The 17367-nt window shown below is 48.6% G+C and overlaps 1 protein-coding gene across 7 annotated transcripts in view; it reads right to left on the bottom strand.

Annotated features, from left to right (window-relative positions):
• CADM1 (cell adhesion molecule 1) overlaps positions 1-17367 on the bottom strand; it is a 371444-nt gene that overhangs the window by 62338 nt on the left and 291739 nt on the right. For all 7 annotated transcript variants that reach the window (XM_056107516.1, XM_056107513.1, XM_056107514.1 and 4 more), the window contains exons 2-5: positions 12903-13049; positions 10675-10827; positions 4138-4275; positions 1190-1348 (exon numbers count right to left, since the gene is read on the bottom strand). In XM_056107516.1, the coding sequence (XP_055963491.1) occupies positions 1190-1348; positions 4138-4275; positions 10675-10827; positions 12903-13049 (597 nt within the window). The remainder of the gene's footprint in view (positions 1-1189; positions 1349-4137; positions 4276-10674; positions 10828-12902; positions 13050-17367) is intronic.

Below are 17367 nucleotides of genomic sequence, written 5' to 3'. Positions count from 1 at the left end.
TCTGAGGACACAACTGCACTCTCCAGGATCCAGCTTGTGCTGATGAGGCCATTAAGGGCGTGGCCCTGAGCCCAGAGAGTTCCACCATCGCTCTAATTTTAGCCAAAAGTGGGAGGGAAGGTGTAATTGAGAACAAAGTCCCGAGGCGGCAGGAAAATGCGAGGCCTCCTATGAAGATTCTGCACTTGGGATGGGGGGTTGGGCGGGGGGGATAAAGCAGGGGAATTAGCCTGGAATGGGAAGCTGGCACAGAAATGATAGTAGTCAATAGTCACAAAATGTAATTAAGTGGCGTGCAAGAACAGATTGAAATCATTTAAGGTTTTTACTCTGGGGTTAAATGTAGTGTTTCCAAAAATTCTCCTTGGCACACTGTAACATGGCAACATTTCAGTAAAATAATCCATTGAACACTTAATTTTTTTTTTTTAAACCAAAGGCTTATGAAGCCTTTTTAGGTGGATGCGATCCCATGCCCTCGGAATACGGGGCTGGGGTCCTCCAAAGGTTTGTGTGTTTCCATCTTCCCAAGTTCATACAGTGAAACCCTGATGTTCCATGAGACGGCAGGACTTCCAGAAAGTTCTTCCGTGAAGAGGGCAGAGCCCTCTTCTTTGGGGGTAAGATAATCGTGCTAGATAAGAGAAGCCTGAGTCCCTCCCACATGGGGGCATCTCCCCCCCACCCCCCGGCATGGCTGAGGGCTGGGGCACTGGGTATCACTGGCTCCTGGCCAGGTGGGTCCCTCACCCTGGATGTCTCAGCCCTGAAACTTTGAGGGGAAAATGTCCGTGATATATACATGCTGCTCTGGGGGGAGGGGTATTAAGGGAGGGGGCCACTTTGCCAGAGCACTGACCACTGCAAGCCGGGGACTCCCATTGCATGTCCAGGGACCCCCACTGCAGGTCAGGGACTCTCCAGTGTTTCCAGGGACCCCTACTGCATTTCCAGGTACCCCTATTGCAGGTCAGAGACTCTCCAATGTGTTTCCAGGTACCCCACTTCACACCCAGGGACCCCCACTGAACATCCAGGGACCCCCCACTGCATACCCAGGGATCCCCACTGCACATCTAGGGACCCCCACTGCACATCCAGGGATCCCCACTGCATGTCCAGGTACCCCACTGCAGGTCGGGGCTCCCTAATGTGTTTCTGGGGCTCCGCTGCGTGCCCAGGTACTCACACTGCACTTCTAGGTAGCGCTGCGTCTGCAGGTTCCCGGTCACGGCGGGGTGCTCCACCTGACAGATCAGGGGGACCCCGTCGTCCTCCTTGTGCACCTTCAGCATCAGCTGGCTCGTCACCGTGTACATGTCTGACCACTCCTCCACCTCCGACTTTCCTGGGGGCACAGAAGGCGGCAAGAACCAGAGCAGGGTGAGTTTCCGTCGCTCTGGGGGAGCATCCCCCCTCCCCTGCCCTCAACCTTGTGTTTCTAGTTTCATTTAGTTTTGGGGTTTGGGGGATCCTGGCGGTGCTGGGGATCAAACCTGGGTCGGACACCTGCAAAGCAGATGCCTTAACCCCTGGACTGTCTCTCTCCAGCTAACAGTATTGTTTTATTCACTCATTATTTGGGGACTGGGGATCACACCTGAAGGTGCTCAGGGCTTAGTCCTGCTGGGTACCAGGGATCGAATCTGGGTCAGCCTCGTGTGAGGCAAGGGCCCACCTGCTGATCTATTGCTCAGGACCCACCATATTATAATTTTCATGCAGGGCTGAGAGATCACTTTGGATGAGGTGATCTGCCAGTAGTGATACCGATACATGACAATGTCCTATTTTTCAACTCTGCAGCACCCTATTTAAGAAAAAAAAAAAAGCCATTCCCCGAAACAAGTTTTAGTTTAAATATATTACGTCTTTTTAATCCTACAACCACCCAGAGAGGGGGGGGAAAAAAAAACTGGGGCGGGGAGCTAGAACTTTCCTGGTTTAGACATTGGGAAGGAGGAAAGAAGAAACATTCTCACTCCCACAAACATCTAAACTTGAAACGTCTCCTAGGTCCGTCATGTGGCTGCAAAATCCCAGGACATCATCCAAAAACAAAAAAAAAAAACCCTAAGTAATTCAATCACTGATAGAGATATAAACAACCCCCTTCACCCACCCCCATTAGCAACAATTAAGAGGGAAAGTAACTAAATGGATTTACATAATTGAAATTGTAATTGAAATGTTTAAACTCTCAGACATTGGGAAGACCACAAAAAAAAAAAAAAGCAGCAGCCGGTGGGAAGAGGGAGTCAGATACAGGCTTGGGGCCAGATGGTGAGGCTGTCCAAGAACACGGGGTAGGGGGAGGCTTCCGGAGGGATGAATAGGCCCGGGCGGCCCCTTTCCTGAACCCCGGGCTTCCCGGGGACACAGCGCACCATTAACTTTCTTTTAATGTTTTGTACTTATCGGTACACATTTAATGGCTCAGCTCACTCAGAAAAGCAGAGTGGAAATGAGAAACTCCTTCCTTCCCCAGCCATACCTAGGCAAGAGGAGGCTGAGCTAGAGCTGGCTTCCTGCCTGGAAGCTGTTCTCCATATAGATGCATCTGTCCCGAGATGGAGATTTTCATCACCCGCACCCCTCTCTAAAAGGACCATTTTTTCCCCTATAGGCGCTCTGGGTTCACTCAACAAGCACAGACGCAGAACGGATTGTGGGTGAGACTATCTGGAGCACAAACATGCCCCTGTTTCCTCCTGGTAAGAATCCCCCAGTATGGAAAATAACCGATTCCTTTTTTTTTTCTTTACAAGGGGGCAATAGAGTGGTGCTCAGAATCCACTGCCACCCCACTTCTCCCCTTCCCCCGCTCCTCCAGGGGCCTTTTCTGGTGACACACGTCCAGCAGGGCTGCTGACTCAATACTGCTATGTTGGGGATCTCTAGGGCTACTCTTGATGATGCTTGGGAGGCCAGATGGTACCGAGGATTGAATCTGGGGTGGGCTCAGGCCCCCGGCACTGCCTCCCCAGTCCTCACCTCATCCCTTGAGAGACAGAGATACAGCTCAATGGCAGGGGCACCCAGACAGAAATACACCAAACAGCAGGGGTGCTTGGCCTCTGTGCAGGGCACTGCCCGTACAGCAGTCTTGGAGAAGAAGGATTTGAAAGTGGGCATCAATGAGGGATGCAGGACAACTGGCAACAAAGGGTCCCACGGAGACGGGCAGCATCCAGGATCAAGGTCACAAGCACCAATCGTCAGTGTCCAGGACCGTGGGGGTGAGGGCACGGGGTGGGGGGCACACACAAAAGGGAGCCCAGCTTCACTGAGTGACCCCTAGTGCTGCCGGCACAGCATCAGCTCTTTGCCAGAGAACAGGCCTGAGAAAGGGCAGCGCAGTGTCGGGATGATGAACTCAGGGGCCCCACAAAGTCAAAATGATGATTGGATTCTTGGCCCACTTAGAGTGACCCCCGCCCCCAGGAAGGCATGTGGCCAACACAGCCGACAGTGCAGCGACTTGGGATCGGGGAGCGGGGGGCATAAGGTCTCTCTTGGGAATGGGAGTGGGGGGGGACTGCCACATACTGACAGATCTTGGGGTCACCCGAGTGGCGCTCAGGGGACTCCGGGATCCTCCCAGCAACTTTCCACCAGCTGGGTGGATGATTCGACGATCCAACTGGGTGGATGGTTCGACACTCCAGCTGGGAGGACAGCCTGAACTCTCGGTGCCCAGTGAACCCCTAGGGACAGGTGCCGCCAAGGACTGAACCAGGCCCAGTCCCTTTCTGTGCTACCTCTCTGGCCCACATCCACTTTGAACGTGCCAACATGAGAACTGCACATTCTGCAAAAGGCAGAACGGAGGGTCAAAGGGTGCCAGGAAGGGCCACCTGACTGTCGCTCTCCCTGGCTGACAGAGTGAATGGACAGGCCTACTCTTTGGGGCCTCAGAGTGAAAATCAAGGAAACACAGATCACCATGTGGCCTCAGAGTGTGGACAGAGGACATAAACGGGAAAAGCTAAACTGTGCCTGTGTCCACGAGTGGGAAGTGCTGCCAGCAACATAGAGAGCGTACTTCTGGGCCCGGAGTGTTTCGTCTTTGTCTGTGACTTCCACACTGGCACAACCCCGCAACTCCTTCAGTGCAGGGCGACGCCGGGGCCTCACCTTTGAGCTCCTTGTTCCCTTTGAACCACCTGATGGTGGTGGCTGGCTTGCTCGCCATGGCAGTGCAGTTCACTTCGATCTCCTCTCCTTCCACGGCAGTGTCCTTCTGGATATCGATCATCAGGTTCCGTGGCGGGACTACAAATCAAAACAAGCATGTTTTGAAACACAGGGCATGGTTTCGGGGATCTGCTCTTCTTAACCCTTGAGAAGCAGGCGTGGACACGGCTCCCGGTGGGAAATCGAAACTAGCCCCAACACGCGGCTACCACAGAGACCAAAGTGGGAGTACAAAGTCATCATCCAATCAAGTGCAATTATGCAAGGATCATGTCATTTAGATGTTCTCTTCGAAAATGATCTTATCAGGTCCCCCGTGAAGTTATCAGTGACCAAGTCATACCACTCTAGATGACAGATTAGCTCTCAATCGAAAGTATATTTAGGAAAAGGAATGCACACCCATAAATTATCCGCCCTACCTGGAAGTCCCTGAAAGGGATAGTTTTCATTGAACTCGACCCTTGAATTTCAATTTTCATATGAAAGATTTCAATGTGAACCAGCAAAGATCAAAAAACTTGGAGCCCCTTAAAAGAATCACTCACCATAAACACACAGGAAAATTGTGCCTCAGAACCAGTTCCATTCAATTAAAATTATTCACAGAGAGCTAGAATTTACTCATAACCTCCAAAGGATGGCGCAGTTAGAAAATCCTTTGGATATGTAGATGAAGGACTAGAAAATGCCAGTTAATTTTGCAGCAATTTCCCATATTATGGAATCCAATTCTTCAATTTTGGAAGTCAAGGGTGAAAAATATGGTAAAGTGCTTACCAGCAGATTTATATATCCAAATTAAAACCATTCTGTTCGAAGCATATTAAACATATGTGTTCTCAACTGGGAGGAGGCAATACCGAGCCTCACGTTAAGAGTATGGTGATGATGATAAAGAAAAATTATCTTTCATAAAATTGAGTTGACTGAAAACTTTGTAAGGCACGGTCTCACCTCAAGACAGAGCATCTTGAAATAAAAGCCTGTCAGAATATCAAATTCAGGCGAGTAAACCTAAGAACACATGCTCTGACCACCGCGAGGAAGCTGCCCGTTCTGAGAGTGATGATTAATACGGTTCTCAACGCGGAAGAGAAACAAGAAATTAAATATGTATAAATATGCCATCCCGATGATCAAGTTGAATAATAAATCTCTGATACCGCTTCAATAAATTATGGGATTAAATCACGTATTTGGGATTTCCAACCGTTCTAGTCCAGTGCGAAAATGATGCCAGAGGAGGGATTTGACTGAAGCAGTTGAAAACTCCTAGAGAATTATGGCAAGGGGAAAGGAGAGCGATTTGCAAGCGCTGCTTCTGCTTCTCGGGGAGAGCGTGTGGTGGGAGTGGGCTTTAACTATCAGAGCAGAAGCAGCCTCGCCTTGTTCCAAAACAACACATTTGTGCTACTGGATGTGCTGCTCCAGTGATACGGCCCAAATGAGCAGTTAAACATGGCAGAGAGCTAGCCCCGCTTACATCTGAAGAAAAATAAGCATAAAGAGAGATGGTCGAACATCCAATTTGGATGCCGCACATCTGCCAGCATTTTAAGAGACATAGAAAGGCAGTGACAGAACTAAATGGGCCGACTTCGGCTCCTGCCTCCCTCCCTCCACGTTGTCTCGCTGCTAGATGACAATCAGCTGGGTTATACATTTTCATCACACACTCCTAAAGAGATGAGAGGGATCCACCGAGAGAGATGTTTAGCAGCAAGGAGCACGGCTGAATTCTGAGTGCCGCCTAACAGGAATATGGAAAACGATGCTATTCCCAGAGCAAGTGTCAGAGGAGAGAGCTGTCCAGGTCTAGAGAAATTGAGATCTGGGTGGGCTGTGAGGGACAGAGCGAGAGGGATAAAAAGGAAACTGCTAAGGAGGGCAGACCACTAGGCGAACGAAGGTGGCCAGGGCAAACACACAAGAATCATGCCCTTCCAGGTGGAGCCAACAACAGGAAGAAAGTGACGTGGTCATTTCCGAGGATAAGCAATGATGTGAACTGGCTCAGGGAGCCAGTGGGAGACCGTTCCATTTAAGGACACTCAGAGTGCAGGACAGAAAGCTCAGGTGAAGAAAGGTGGTCTTCTTCGGAAATGCTGCAGAGGACCAAGTTACCTCAAGTTGCCATGATGGGGTCGGAGGGAAGGTCCAGTGGGAAGGGCATTTGCCCTGAACAAGGCCAACTTGGGTTCAATCTTCAGCACCCCATATGGGCCTGTGAGCCTGCCAGGAGTGATCCCTGAGTGCAGAGTCAGCAATAAGCCCTGAGCACTGCTGGGAATAGCCCCCAAAGAGACAAAAAAAAAAGTCACTGTGATAGAAAAGGTCATTCCTGGGAAGGATATAGATTGGAGTAGGCCAGACCTCATGTTCACTCTGGGGAAAATGGCTTTATGGTCACTTGGTGCGAACTTGGGAAGTTTCGTGAGGGGCACAGATGCAGGACTATTAAATGACTGCAGTTATGTCAAGGATGGTCTCTCTCGAGTATTCCTGTTCTGCATTCTCTCCCTTTTCGTGGGGAGCCTGAGGACACATGTGGTTTCCCCACACAGGCTACTCCGAACCTCCATGCCAATCCCTCTTTGGTGGCACTTCTTGTGGAAGACATATTGATCTCTTCCATAAGCTGAAGATGGTCAGGAGCGTCCAGCACACTAAGGATGGTCAGGAGCGTCCAGCACACTGTTCCCACATTAGGAATAACGCCCACAGGTGTGGGTCTAGGTATGTCCCCGAGAAAACTGGTCCATGTCTCTTGATTTTGTTGGGGTTGCTGAGAGGATGACTGGCAGTAAAGAGGTTCAGATTTAGATGATCTATTTGGGGGTGCTCATCGGAATCCCTCTTCTGTAGTAGCTGATTTTCTCTACAGTTCCCTTCCCCTTGTGAGTGACTCCCTGACCAACAGCCAGCTTGCAGGATTAGTGTCCTGAAGAGATGTCACCTTTAACCTGATGGCTAGAGTACACAAGTGGAAAACATCAACATGTTAGGAAGATGACTAGAAGTAGGCAAATGAGTTATTTCCACGCCCGTGATTTGCTCAAGATTGTGGACAATATGTCTGATTCTGACTGCAATGAGAAGAAACAGTCATGTGGACGTGGGAGTTGTTTGGTGTGCGAATATAAAATAAAACTGGCAAGCATGAGTCATAGTGGTTCGCTGATGTCAGTTAGAAAGTTGATTTTTCTCGTGGGTTTTTTCTTTCTATTTTTTTTTAGGACAAGAAAGCGTTGGAAAATGTTAATGAGGTGACTTGAGTCTCTTTCTTTGGAATGGAAAAAGGGCAGTGGGACAGGAAAACTTCAAAGTAAATTTTTGTTTTATAATTCTGTGCTGTTTTCCATTGAGCATCCTAATGGGAAAACTCTAAGACTCAAAGAGTAAAGTGTAAAAAGTCATGTGTAAGAAGAAATGAATTAAAATTGCCACTAATCAGAGAGTATGCTTCTACATGGGTAGACTAAGACACAGCTAAAGCTTCTGCAGCCATTAGTGAAAATGGTCACAGTTACACTGAAGGAGGTAGATATTCTATATAGATGAAAATCTGAATGAGAGTCACACAGAAGGAACTACTAGGAAATAGCGAAGAAAGAGAACCTCAAGTCTCTAAGTGTGCTAATTATAAACATAACGCCTACAACGTTTTAAAAAATCAGCAATATCAAGATGAGTCATGTTAATTACTACAAAAGAGTCTTAAAGCTGATCAGTACGTGAAATCTTACTCCAAGACCCTTAAAAATAATTGGGTTCTCCTGCTCCTGGAATCTTAAGAGCTAACACTAATTTTAGAAGGACAAAACTGTAACAATATTACCTACTATTATCACTAACTATGTTAATCTTAAAGAAACGGATTCTCTCATATGTTCATCTCCTCTCATTAACACTAACAAAGCCCTCCATGATGAGCTACAGAAAGAAACAAACTCAACCCACATGGAAGGAGTGAAAAAATCCCTTCACAGCACCCAAATGCACTGGAAACATTATAAGCACGTTTTTACATTGGTAAGAACATAATAGAACCCAACAAATACTCATCTTGATGTCTGATATTATGCCAAAATTTTTGCTGAATGTTTCAAACAACTCATAGGACACATGCACTACAAGAGTATTTTCCACCAATCAAGAAGAGGGGCAGCTGTGTAAGTACGTGCAGAATCCTTTTCAGAGAACTCGAGATGGAAATGAAGACGCTAATAGATTGTTCTTCATGCCTTTTAATATCTGAAAACTCTAAACCTTAGGAAAAAGGTTTAAATGCATGAACATCAGAGGAAATTGTCAGATTCCGGAATATGAAAGACTCAAACACTGATGACAACAATTTCACTCCGTCAAGGAATCCTAGAGTAAATTCAATGGAAAGAATATTAAATGAATGCATAATATCTACAAAAAGAGTATCGAGGCGTATTACTTTCAAGTATATTTAACTTAATGCTCCTATACAATACAAGCACAAGGCTAATATTTCTAGAATAATCGGAGTTTCAAAAGAATCCCAAGCATATTGCCTTTCCAAAGTCTAGTGCAGGGATGTGCCACAGGGATGTGTATTCAGCCAACCAATGGCCCAATCCAGCAGATCTAAGGACAAAGGAACCAGACGCTAAAAGATGACAAGCAGGAACTGCTTGCCACTGGCTAGATAGGATCCTGGAAACAAAAGGGATGCTCATTGAGGTGAGTGGGGAGCAGGCTGGGGGCACCTTAAAAAAGACAGCATTCCGATTTTCTTGACAACAGCCCAGACCACGAGACTCAGAGGCTGTGAAGTGGAATGGTCAAGGCTATCATGAAGTCTGTGGTTCTTGATGTGTGCTGTTGTAACTCTATAACTCGGGCAGGATGACTAATCTCTGTTGATGTGCTTTCTGGAAGGCAAGAAATTCATACTTCAAGGCACATGCAGTGAAACATTCAGAACACTCGAATCTCAAAGTCTATTCTCTGTTACGGCTGTCACTTTTGTGGGAGGGCCGTAGAAAATCTGAAGTCCAAGCAGCTAGAGACCAATCAGCCCCAGTGGCTTCAAACACTTCTATACAACAGCAGCACAGAAACACTTGTTGGCGAGAGTGGCACGTCTGCAAAACACCAAGACAGTCATCCTAGGAAACCCTGCCTTGCTTTTCTTTTCTTCCGCAGGTCAAATAGGAATTAAAGAGACAAGAATATGCATCCGAGAGCTGTCAGCGTCAACACAGATCGTGTGAGAAATTTTACCAGTCATTGAACACGGCTTTTAAAAAAATCAGTGTTTCTCCTCATCAAGAAGCTATATGCACACCTAAGGGATATGTTTTAGTTTAATGAATTAAAAAAAATTTTTCCTTTTACAGCTGTGTTTAAATAAAGTAATGAGGCAGAAGCTCCATATGTCCATCCGTAAATACATATACGTCCAGACAAACCAAGCCCAAATGTCCTTCATTTTGATCTCTCCTCTTTAATCTTCATATCATTACACGGGAAAGCTTCAGCCTGCCGCGTCAAATAGACTTTGATTCATCATCTTCCTGAAGGTGTAAATCAGAGATCTTGCCTCACGCTACAGGGTACGTCCTTGAAAACTCAGTTTCAAAAATCCTAACCAGCTGGTGCTATGCACAGGCGTTATGTGCTTGTCTAAGAGGTAACTTAACTTGGACCACCTCCGAAACTATCTGCTGACTCAAATAAACACATAACCATGGGGACCCAGTGACTGGGAGTTTGCTGAAAATCACAGTCTGGTGGGCAGAAATGAAGACACTGCACGCTCATGAAAGGTGGACTGGGCAGCCTGTCAACTGCCCATTGCTAATTATTGGTCATCGTTCCCTCGAGCCAACAGCTCTTGATTCTTGGACGTCCAATGGTGGCAGCAATTTGTGGCAACGAATGTGTTTATATGGTTTGCTTTTTACAGCCTCATCTAGAGTTGAAGCAATAAACAAGGGAAGGAGCACAGCCAAAGGAAGAGGATCGACAATATTAAACGGGATGTAACTCAGAAGGAAAAAATCATTAAGCGGATTTCATATCAGAGCTCTGCCACGGGGTACAGATGTGGGAGCCTGCCTCCCCTTCTCCTGTACAGAAGGGGAAAAAAAATTCCTGGGACTTAGAAGCAATGACATTTCACGTGGTGAGTGATTCATTGGAGGGCTCTAAATTCTCTTGATCTTTGCTTCTGAAGCATAAGGGTTGAAACCCAAGAGCAGGTGGAATCTATAAAGACTGCTGATTGCCATTCCTTAGAGTGTTTGGTGAAATAGGCTATTTTTAAAATTCCGCAAGATGGGCGGTGATTCCTCACCCCCCCCCCCCCAAAAAAAAACCGAGTTTGAACAGTAAAATTTACCATTAACCTTTTCCTGGCTGCCGGAAGCCATCTGGTGGCAGAAGCCAGAGAGCCCCTCGGGTTCCCCAGGCCACCCGCGGGGGGAGAGAGCCCCTTACCCAGCACTGTGATGGTGGTGTAGCTCTCCTGGGGGGGGTCAGTGTAGAGCTGGCAGAAGTACCTTCCTTCGTCAGAAACGGAGACATTTGTCAACGACACTTTGAGTTCGCTGCTAGAGAAATTCAGCAGCTGAAACCTGCTGTCCTTCAAAGCTGTGAAGCAAAGCACAGAGGTGGAGTTGGGGAGAGAGGGGGGTCCAGTGCCATCTGCCCGCCCTCCCCGATGAGAGGGATGCTGATGACCCAGCAAAGGCAGCTGCGGCGCAGAAACCCGATGCCCAATCTCTTGGTCCCTGTTGGGTGCTGCTATCTGCTTCCCAAGTCACTAGTTCAGCGTGGGCAGTAGTTGCCTTCTGATGAATTATCCTGTTCAAATGGAATCCCCAGCACACCAGTGCAGATGTACACACGGCGCATACCCACGTGTGCATGCACACATGCTCCTGTGTCAAGCGCCATCAGGCCCTTTTTCATACGTTGTTTGGGCTTTGTTTGCTTTTGAACCACATACAGCGGTACTCAGGGCTTACTGTGCTCAGGGATTACCCCTGATGGGGCTCCGGGGACAGAACCAGGGTCAGCTGCAAGCAAGGCTCAAGTGCCTTAGCCATTGTACTAATCCTCTGGCTCCATTTGTCTGGATTTTCTTTCGGAAAGAGGTAACAAAGATAAGGGGCGAGGAGTCCCACATGAGTCCTAAATATTCAGGGAGCAGGACCTATAGGCCGTTAGGTCATCCCTAAAGAAAGTGGAGGTCTGGGGCTGGTGAGCTCATACAGCCTGTCAGGCATTTTCTTTGCATGCAGCTGATGTGGGTTTGATCCTGGCATCCAATATGGTCCCCTGAGCACTGCCAGGAGTTGATTCCTGAATGCAGAGCCAGAAGTAACCCTTGGGCATCAATGGGTCTAATCAAAAAAGCCAGAAATAAATAACTAAATAACTAAAATTAAAAAATAAAAGGCAAGTGAAACAGGGCCGGAGAGATAGTACAGCAGTACAGCAGGCAGGGCACTTGCCTTACACACATCCATGGGGATTTCCACTTCCGGCATCCCACATAGTTTCCCTGAGCCAAGCCAGCAGTGATCCCTGCGTGCAGAGCCAGGAGTAACCCCTGAGCATCACCAGGCGTGCCCCCAAACCCAAACATACAGAAAAAGTGGAGGCCTTAGGATGATGGTGGTTTTAAATGATGAGAGAAGATTAGGATATCACCCTCCATTCTTTCAAACGCTTGAAAAAAATCCCTTAAAACGTTTCATCAAAAAATAATCCCATTGAACCTGGAATGCGTGTGTCTGCGTATCTGGTTTGAGCAAAGATTGGACCACCAGCCTGACATCTGCCAGGTCATTTGATCCAGCACCAGAGCATCAAAGTGACAACGCCCCCACGGAAGCGCCCTCGGTAGGAGCTGCTTCTTGGGCTCTGCCCTGGCAGGAATCACGGCACAGACCAGAAGCCCGCCTAGGCTAGCCTTAGACTTCCTTGGCAGAGGAGGTGGCAGTCTCCTCCCTGTCCCTTCCTCCACCTCCCAAGTGAGTCTCTAGTCCCTACAGGTTAGGGACATTCTGAGGGGTCAGGGAGAACCGGTCAGACAGATTCAGAGAGACACCTGCGTTGGTTAGGCACCAGTGCCTCCGAGGCTATCTTCGGAGCCTTGGGGCTTGCTTTATTTGAACACCGCTGGGAAGCACAAGCGCTGGAGTCTGAGTAGTGGATTTCTTGTGGCCACATTTGGAAAGATCTAGTGCACGGCTCCCTGGGGCTCTGGCGAGGGGGATGGGGTGGTCGGTTGACTGGGCTTTGTCTCTCTATAGACCCAGATTGCCGGGGCGACTTCAATCTGCAAGCCAAACAGATTCCCTTTCTGCGCGGTCTATTTTCCTTGCCTTTCCCCCAATTTGAGTTGTTTGGTTCAGCTAAGTATTTGGGACTCAATTGCAATTCACCTTGAATTACTACAATCAATTCCTATTGCAAAGCACGACAGCCTTACTTTTGAAAGAGACCATTCACGGTTTCTATTAAGTAGAAAGATGATGATTGCATGTCTCTTTTTCCTGCTGAAGAATTGACTAAACTTTCAGCATCTAACACTAAATTAAAAAAAAAAAGAAAAAAAGGAGGCCAGAGCAATCTCTTTATCAAGACAACAAGTTGGGGGTGGGGGTGGGGAGGGGGGGAAGTTGGCCATCTACCGCAAAACCGGGGTGGAAACTTACGCCTGAAGTCCCGGAAATAGATAGTCTGCCTGTTGGGATTCAGGAGTTGAATTACAGAGTCGTCACTCTTATTGACTTGGCAGCTGATGGTCGCGACTTCTCCCTCAATCACTGTCACGTCTTTTGTAAACAAATTCTGTCCATCACCTATCGGGGAAGAGAGAAAAAGAACAAGAAGGCCACCAATTAAATTCTGGTTAATGGCATTCATGAAAGTGAGAAACTGAAGTGTGTCAGCAGTAACAGGCCACACGGCTGGCAAAAGTCCCTCCACTAGCCCATCAAAGGCGCCTCCATCACAGACCGATCCAGCAGTCACCTATGTTGAAACCCAACCTGGACGCGCTCTTAAGAGTTGGGAAGCCAACCTGGCCACCACCGCCACCTCCAGTACCGAGCACAGTGGAGGGTCCTCACACTTGGGGACGGGCAGACTCTGCCCTTTAGCTGTGTTGGTCACCTTGCAGAAAACTCAAGGGGTCACTTCACAGAAGGAGGCTCAGCCATCGAGCCCAGCTTGTGAGGGGAGAAGCCATGGACGCGATTCCGAGGCAGCTGGGAGACACAGCCCTGATCGACGATGACTCTTTGGCCAAGGCCCGGCAGGCTTCTCGTTTGAGAACTGGCTTCCGGAACGCCCACCCCCATCACAGAAGCCCCTGGCGCCTCTACAGCAGGCCCCGTCCTTGAGTGGGCCCACGGGCAGCCCTCCTGGAAATGGCTTTCAGACGGCGTCGGAGAGTCAAGGCTCTCAGACCCATTGATAGGAGGCTTATCTCCAGCTACGCTCACGTTTGTTGCTCCGAAGCTGAGCGACAATGGCCCGGGCACCTCATAAACGTCCTAAATGATCCACAGCACAGGTAGAAGGAAAACAGAATTCAATTCGGGAGCAAAGGATGAGGCAATTGTCGAGTATCCAATTCTGCAGTTGGCATAGTAGGGGACCGAGAAATAGATGATATTGGCCTAGACCTTAAGAAGCCGAAGTGGGGGTGGGGGATGGGGGTGATGGGGAGGGGGCATGGGTGTGTAAAAATTACAACAGCCCCCAATCACAGAACAAAAAGTGTCCGAGGGCACAACGTAGGCTGGCTAGTCAGGAAGGGGGAGAGAAAAGTGATTTTTTCTGGAGATGTTAGAAGGGTAGGTTTGGGGCCACATTCAGTGGCACTCAGGGGCTATTCCTGGTTCTGTGGTCAGGAGTGACCCCCCCCCCCCCGCCCCGGTATTAAACAGAGCATCATATCAGAGTGGCTCCCGATGTTGAACGGGGTATCACAGAGCAGTGACCCCCAGTATTGAACAGAGCATCATATCGGAGTGACTCCCGGTGTTGAACGGGAGATCATATGGGGTGTCAGGGATTCAAACTGGGGTCAGCAGCTGCAGGCAAATGCCTTCACTTCTGCGCTCGATCCCTGGCCCAGAAAGCCTGCATTTTCGCTGTCTGATCTTGGGGGAATGATTTAAAATCCCTGACTCAGCTTCCCTCCTGTAAAATGGGGAGAGGAATGAAGAGCCACCATCATGCTAGGAGAGTGCTGGGGCCAGCGGGAGGGCTAAGAGAAAGAACTTGAAGCAGTCAGCAATGTGTCTGAGCCTCTCAGAAAGCCGAGCAAATGGGAGTTGCTACCCAAACCATCACCAGATCACCAGGACTTCTCTAGATGTCATCTGAATAGGTATTAAGCCACCATGACATGCATGGTGTGTGTGTGTGTGTGTGTGTGTGTGTGTGTGTGTGTGTGTGTGTGAGAGAGAGAGAGAGAGAGAGAGAGAGAGAGAGAAGGTAGGCTCACAATCCTCTTAAGGAACTCAATAGAAAATTATCTATCAATTATCAATTCAGGCTGTCTTACTCCTTCTCTGAACAAGAACTTTGTCACATGAGCCACAAAGGTTAAAGAGAAATACTACTGGGGGGGGGGGGGGGTGAGGAGGGAGAGAGAGAGAGACAGAGAGACAGAGAGAGAGTGAGCGCATAAATAGAGATGCAATTAGAGCACAAGGAGGATTTCCACCTGCTATCATATTTCTGCTGAAGGACCCTTTTTTGGCAGGACACAGTGGGGAAGCAGGAGCAGGGGTGTTTAAAATGGCTTTAAGCCAAATCCACCTCAAAATAGAGCCGCCGCTGGTAGAGGATTAGAAAGGAGAAACGAGAGGGATCAGGGAAATTTATCAGAGTCACAGATAAACAAAAATCTTGGTGCTCGAGAAGTAAACCCAAATGAACCCCAACCTCCAGCTCCCCGGTGCAGGGAATTAAGCAGGGGTGAGGACTCAATCTCTGGGGCTCGGCATAAGCCAAAGGGCACATTTGCCCCGGCTTGATCCAAGGGACGCTCGGGGGAAGGAGCGGCCCTGAGCAGAAGGACAGCAAGAGGAAAAGTGCTCAGGAAAGAAAACGAAGGCTGATCATTTTTTTTTTCCCCTCTCTGTGGATTAATACGACAAACACAGAATTCAGAGTCTTGCTGACAGGAGCGGCTAATGCTCATATTTGAGCAGGGAACAAGAAGAAGGAAACTCCTGCCAAGCAAGCGAGGTGGTTTGGCTTCAGGTAGGCACAGAAAGGACAATACCCTTATTTCCTCGGGTGAACCAGGCCGCCAAGAGCACTAAGGAGGAATCAAACGGGCCCCATTCAAAATGCGACTGCTGTCTGTTGTACGTCATGGGACGTACATGAGGCCCCAGAGAGCCTCAGGCACCACAGGGAGCCTAACAAGCGGGAGCAGGGAGTCTTCCAGCGGAAGGATGCCTCTTCGAGACACGGACGGGTACAGTCACGTCCGAACGAATGGGGCCGTCCTCTCTCCGCACCAGAACTGACCTAACAAGAGGCCCCTTTGTACACAGCCTCTCAGTAAGTCCTGAGTAGCACATTCTACTTCTATTTTTTTTTTATTAAGGAACTATATTTTACCGGCTGGAGCGATAGCACAGCGGGTAGGGCGTTCGCCTTACAAGCGGCCAACATAGCCGACCCGAGTTCGATTCCTCCGCCCCTCTCGGAGAGCCCGGCAAGCTACCGAGAGTATCTCGCCTGCCCGGCAGAGCCTGACAAGCTCCCCGTGACGTATTCGATATGCCCAACACAGTAACAACAAAGTCTCCAATGGAGACGTTACTGGGCCCGCTCGAGCAAATCGACGATCAACGGGAGGGCCATTGATAGTTGAGTTTTAGGCATATAACATTTCAACACCCAACCCTCCACCACTTCCCTCCACCAGAGTTCCTGTGTTCTCTCCTCAACCCCCACCCACCCCCACCCTCACCTGTCAACTTGCCAGGCACATTACAAAGTTCCAGTGGTTTCAGCTTGGATCTCCTGTTTTCAGTGTTGTTGAGTGTTGAGTTTGGGATCCACAGCTGTACCACTCACCGTGTCCCGGGTATAACTGAAGCTGGTGCCTGTTCACCCATTCCTTCCCATTCTCTTCCCCCCGCCTTGATTTCTTTCTTTCTCCGCCCTTCTCCTCTCTAAACACTGGGGTCAAGGGTGATCTTGGCCTCCTTCTTTTACTACAGTACACTTCCCCATCCAGTATTCTCTAGGCCACAGACAGACAAGTGAGATCATCCCAAACACATGCTAGTTCTAGGAAGCTATTAGAGCATCTACATAGGAGGTAGAGCCAAGAAGTGGTAATTATGGTCATCCCTGTGTGTTTGAAGCATTGAAAAACAGTAAAACAGTGTCAGAGTTTTTATTTCTTTTTTTTTTTCTGCTTTTTGGGTCACACCCAGCAATGCTCAGGGGTTACTCCCGGCTTGCACTCAGGAATCACTCCTGGCAGTGCTTGGGGGGCCATATGGGGTGTCGGGGAGTGAACCCGGGTCAGCCGCGTGCAAGGCAAATGCCCTACCTGCTGTGCTATCGCTCCGGCCCCGAGTTTTTGTTTAATAATAATAAAAAAACAACAACAAATGCACATACACATGTGCACGTGCACACACACAACACACACACACAAAGAAAAATCCTAAATTATTACTTAGAGTCAAGAGTACGAGTTGGCTGGATGGCAGCACGGGGTTACTAAGGGGCCAGTGGCTCAGAGCAAGTTTTGGCCCCCTGCCCAGTTTCGCCCAGCGGGTACTTGGGCATGTGACAAGCTCTCCAGTGGGACACCATCACAAGGCCAGGATTTTTGGTACAGGTTAAGGCCAACCCAAAACCCAAGTCTTAGAAAACGCTGCTCCCAAGCACTGCTAACGTGGCTTCATAGGGATGTGAAGAAATTATGAGTGATAATGAAATATTTTGCTGAAAGATCTCGAAATGCCTTAGCTTGTGGTGGTAGCCCAAGGATGTCAGTCTGTAACAATCACCAAGAAATTATACGGGTCAGTTGGAAAGCAGTTCTATTAAGCAGAGCTCGGGACTCTGAGGCACCGAGAGATGGCTACAATGGAATAATAATGACCTATTTATTTGAGGCATAGAAAGTGA

This window comes from Sorex fumeus, unplaced genomic scaffold (assembly GCF_029834395.1).
Source record: "Sorex fumeus unplaced genomic scaffold, SorFum_2.1 ptg000169l, whole genome shotgun sequence".
Lineage (NCBI taxonomy): Eukaryota > Metazoa > Chordata > Mammalia > Eulipotyphla > Soricidae > Sorex > Sorex fumeus.
This window is presented reverse-complemented; position numbering and strand designations above follow the sequence as displayed.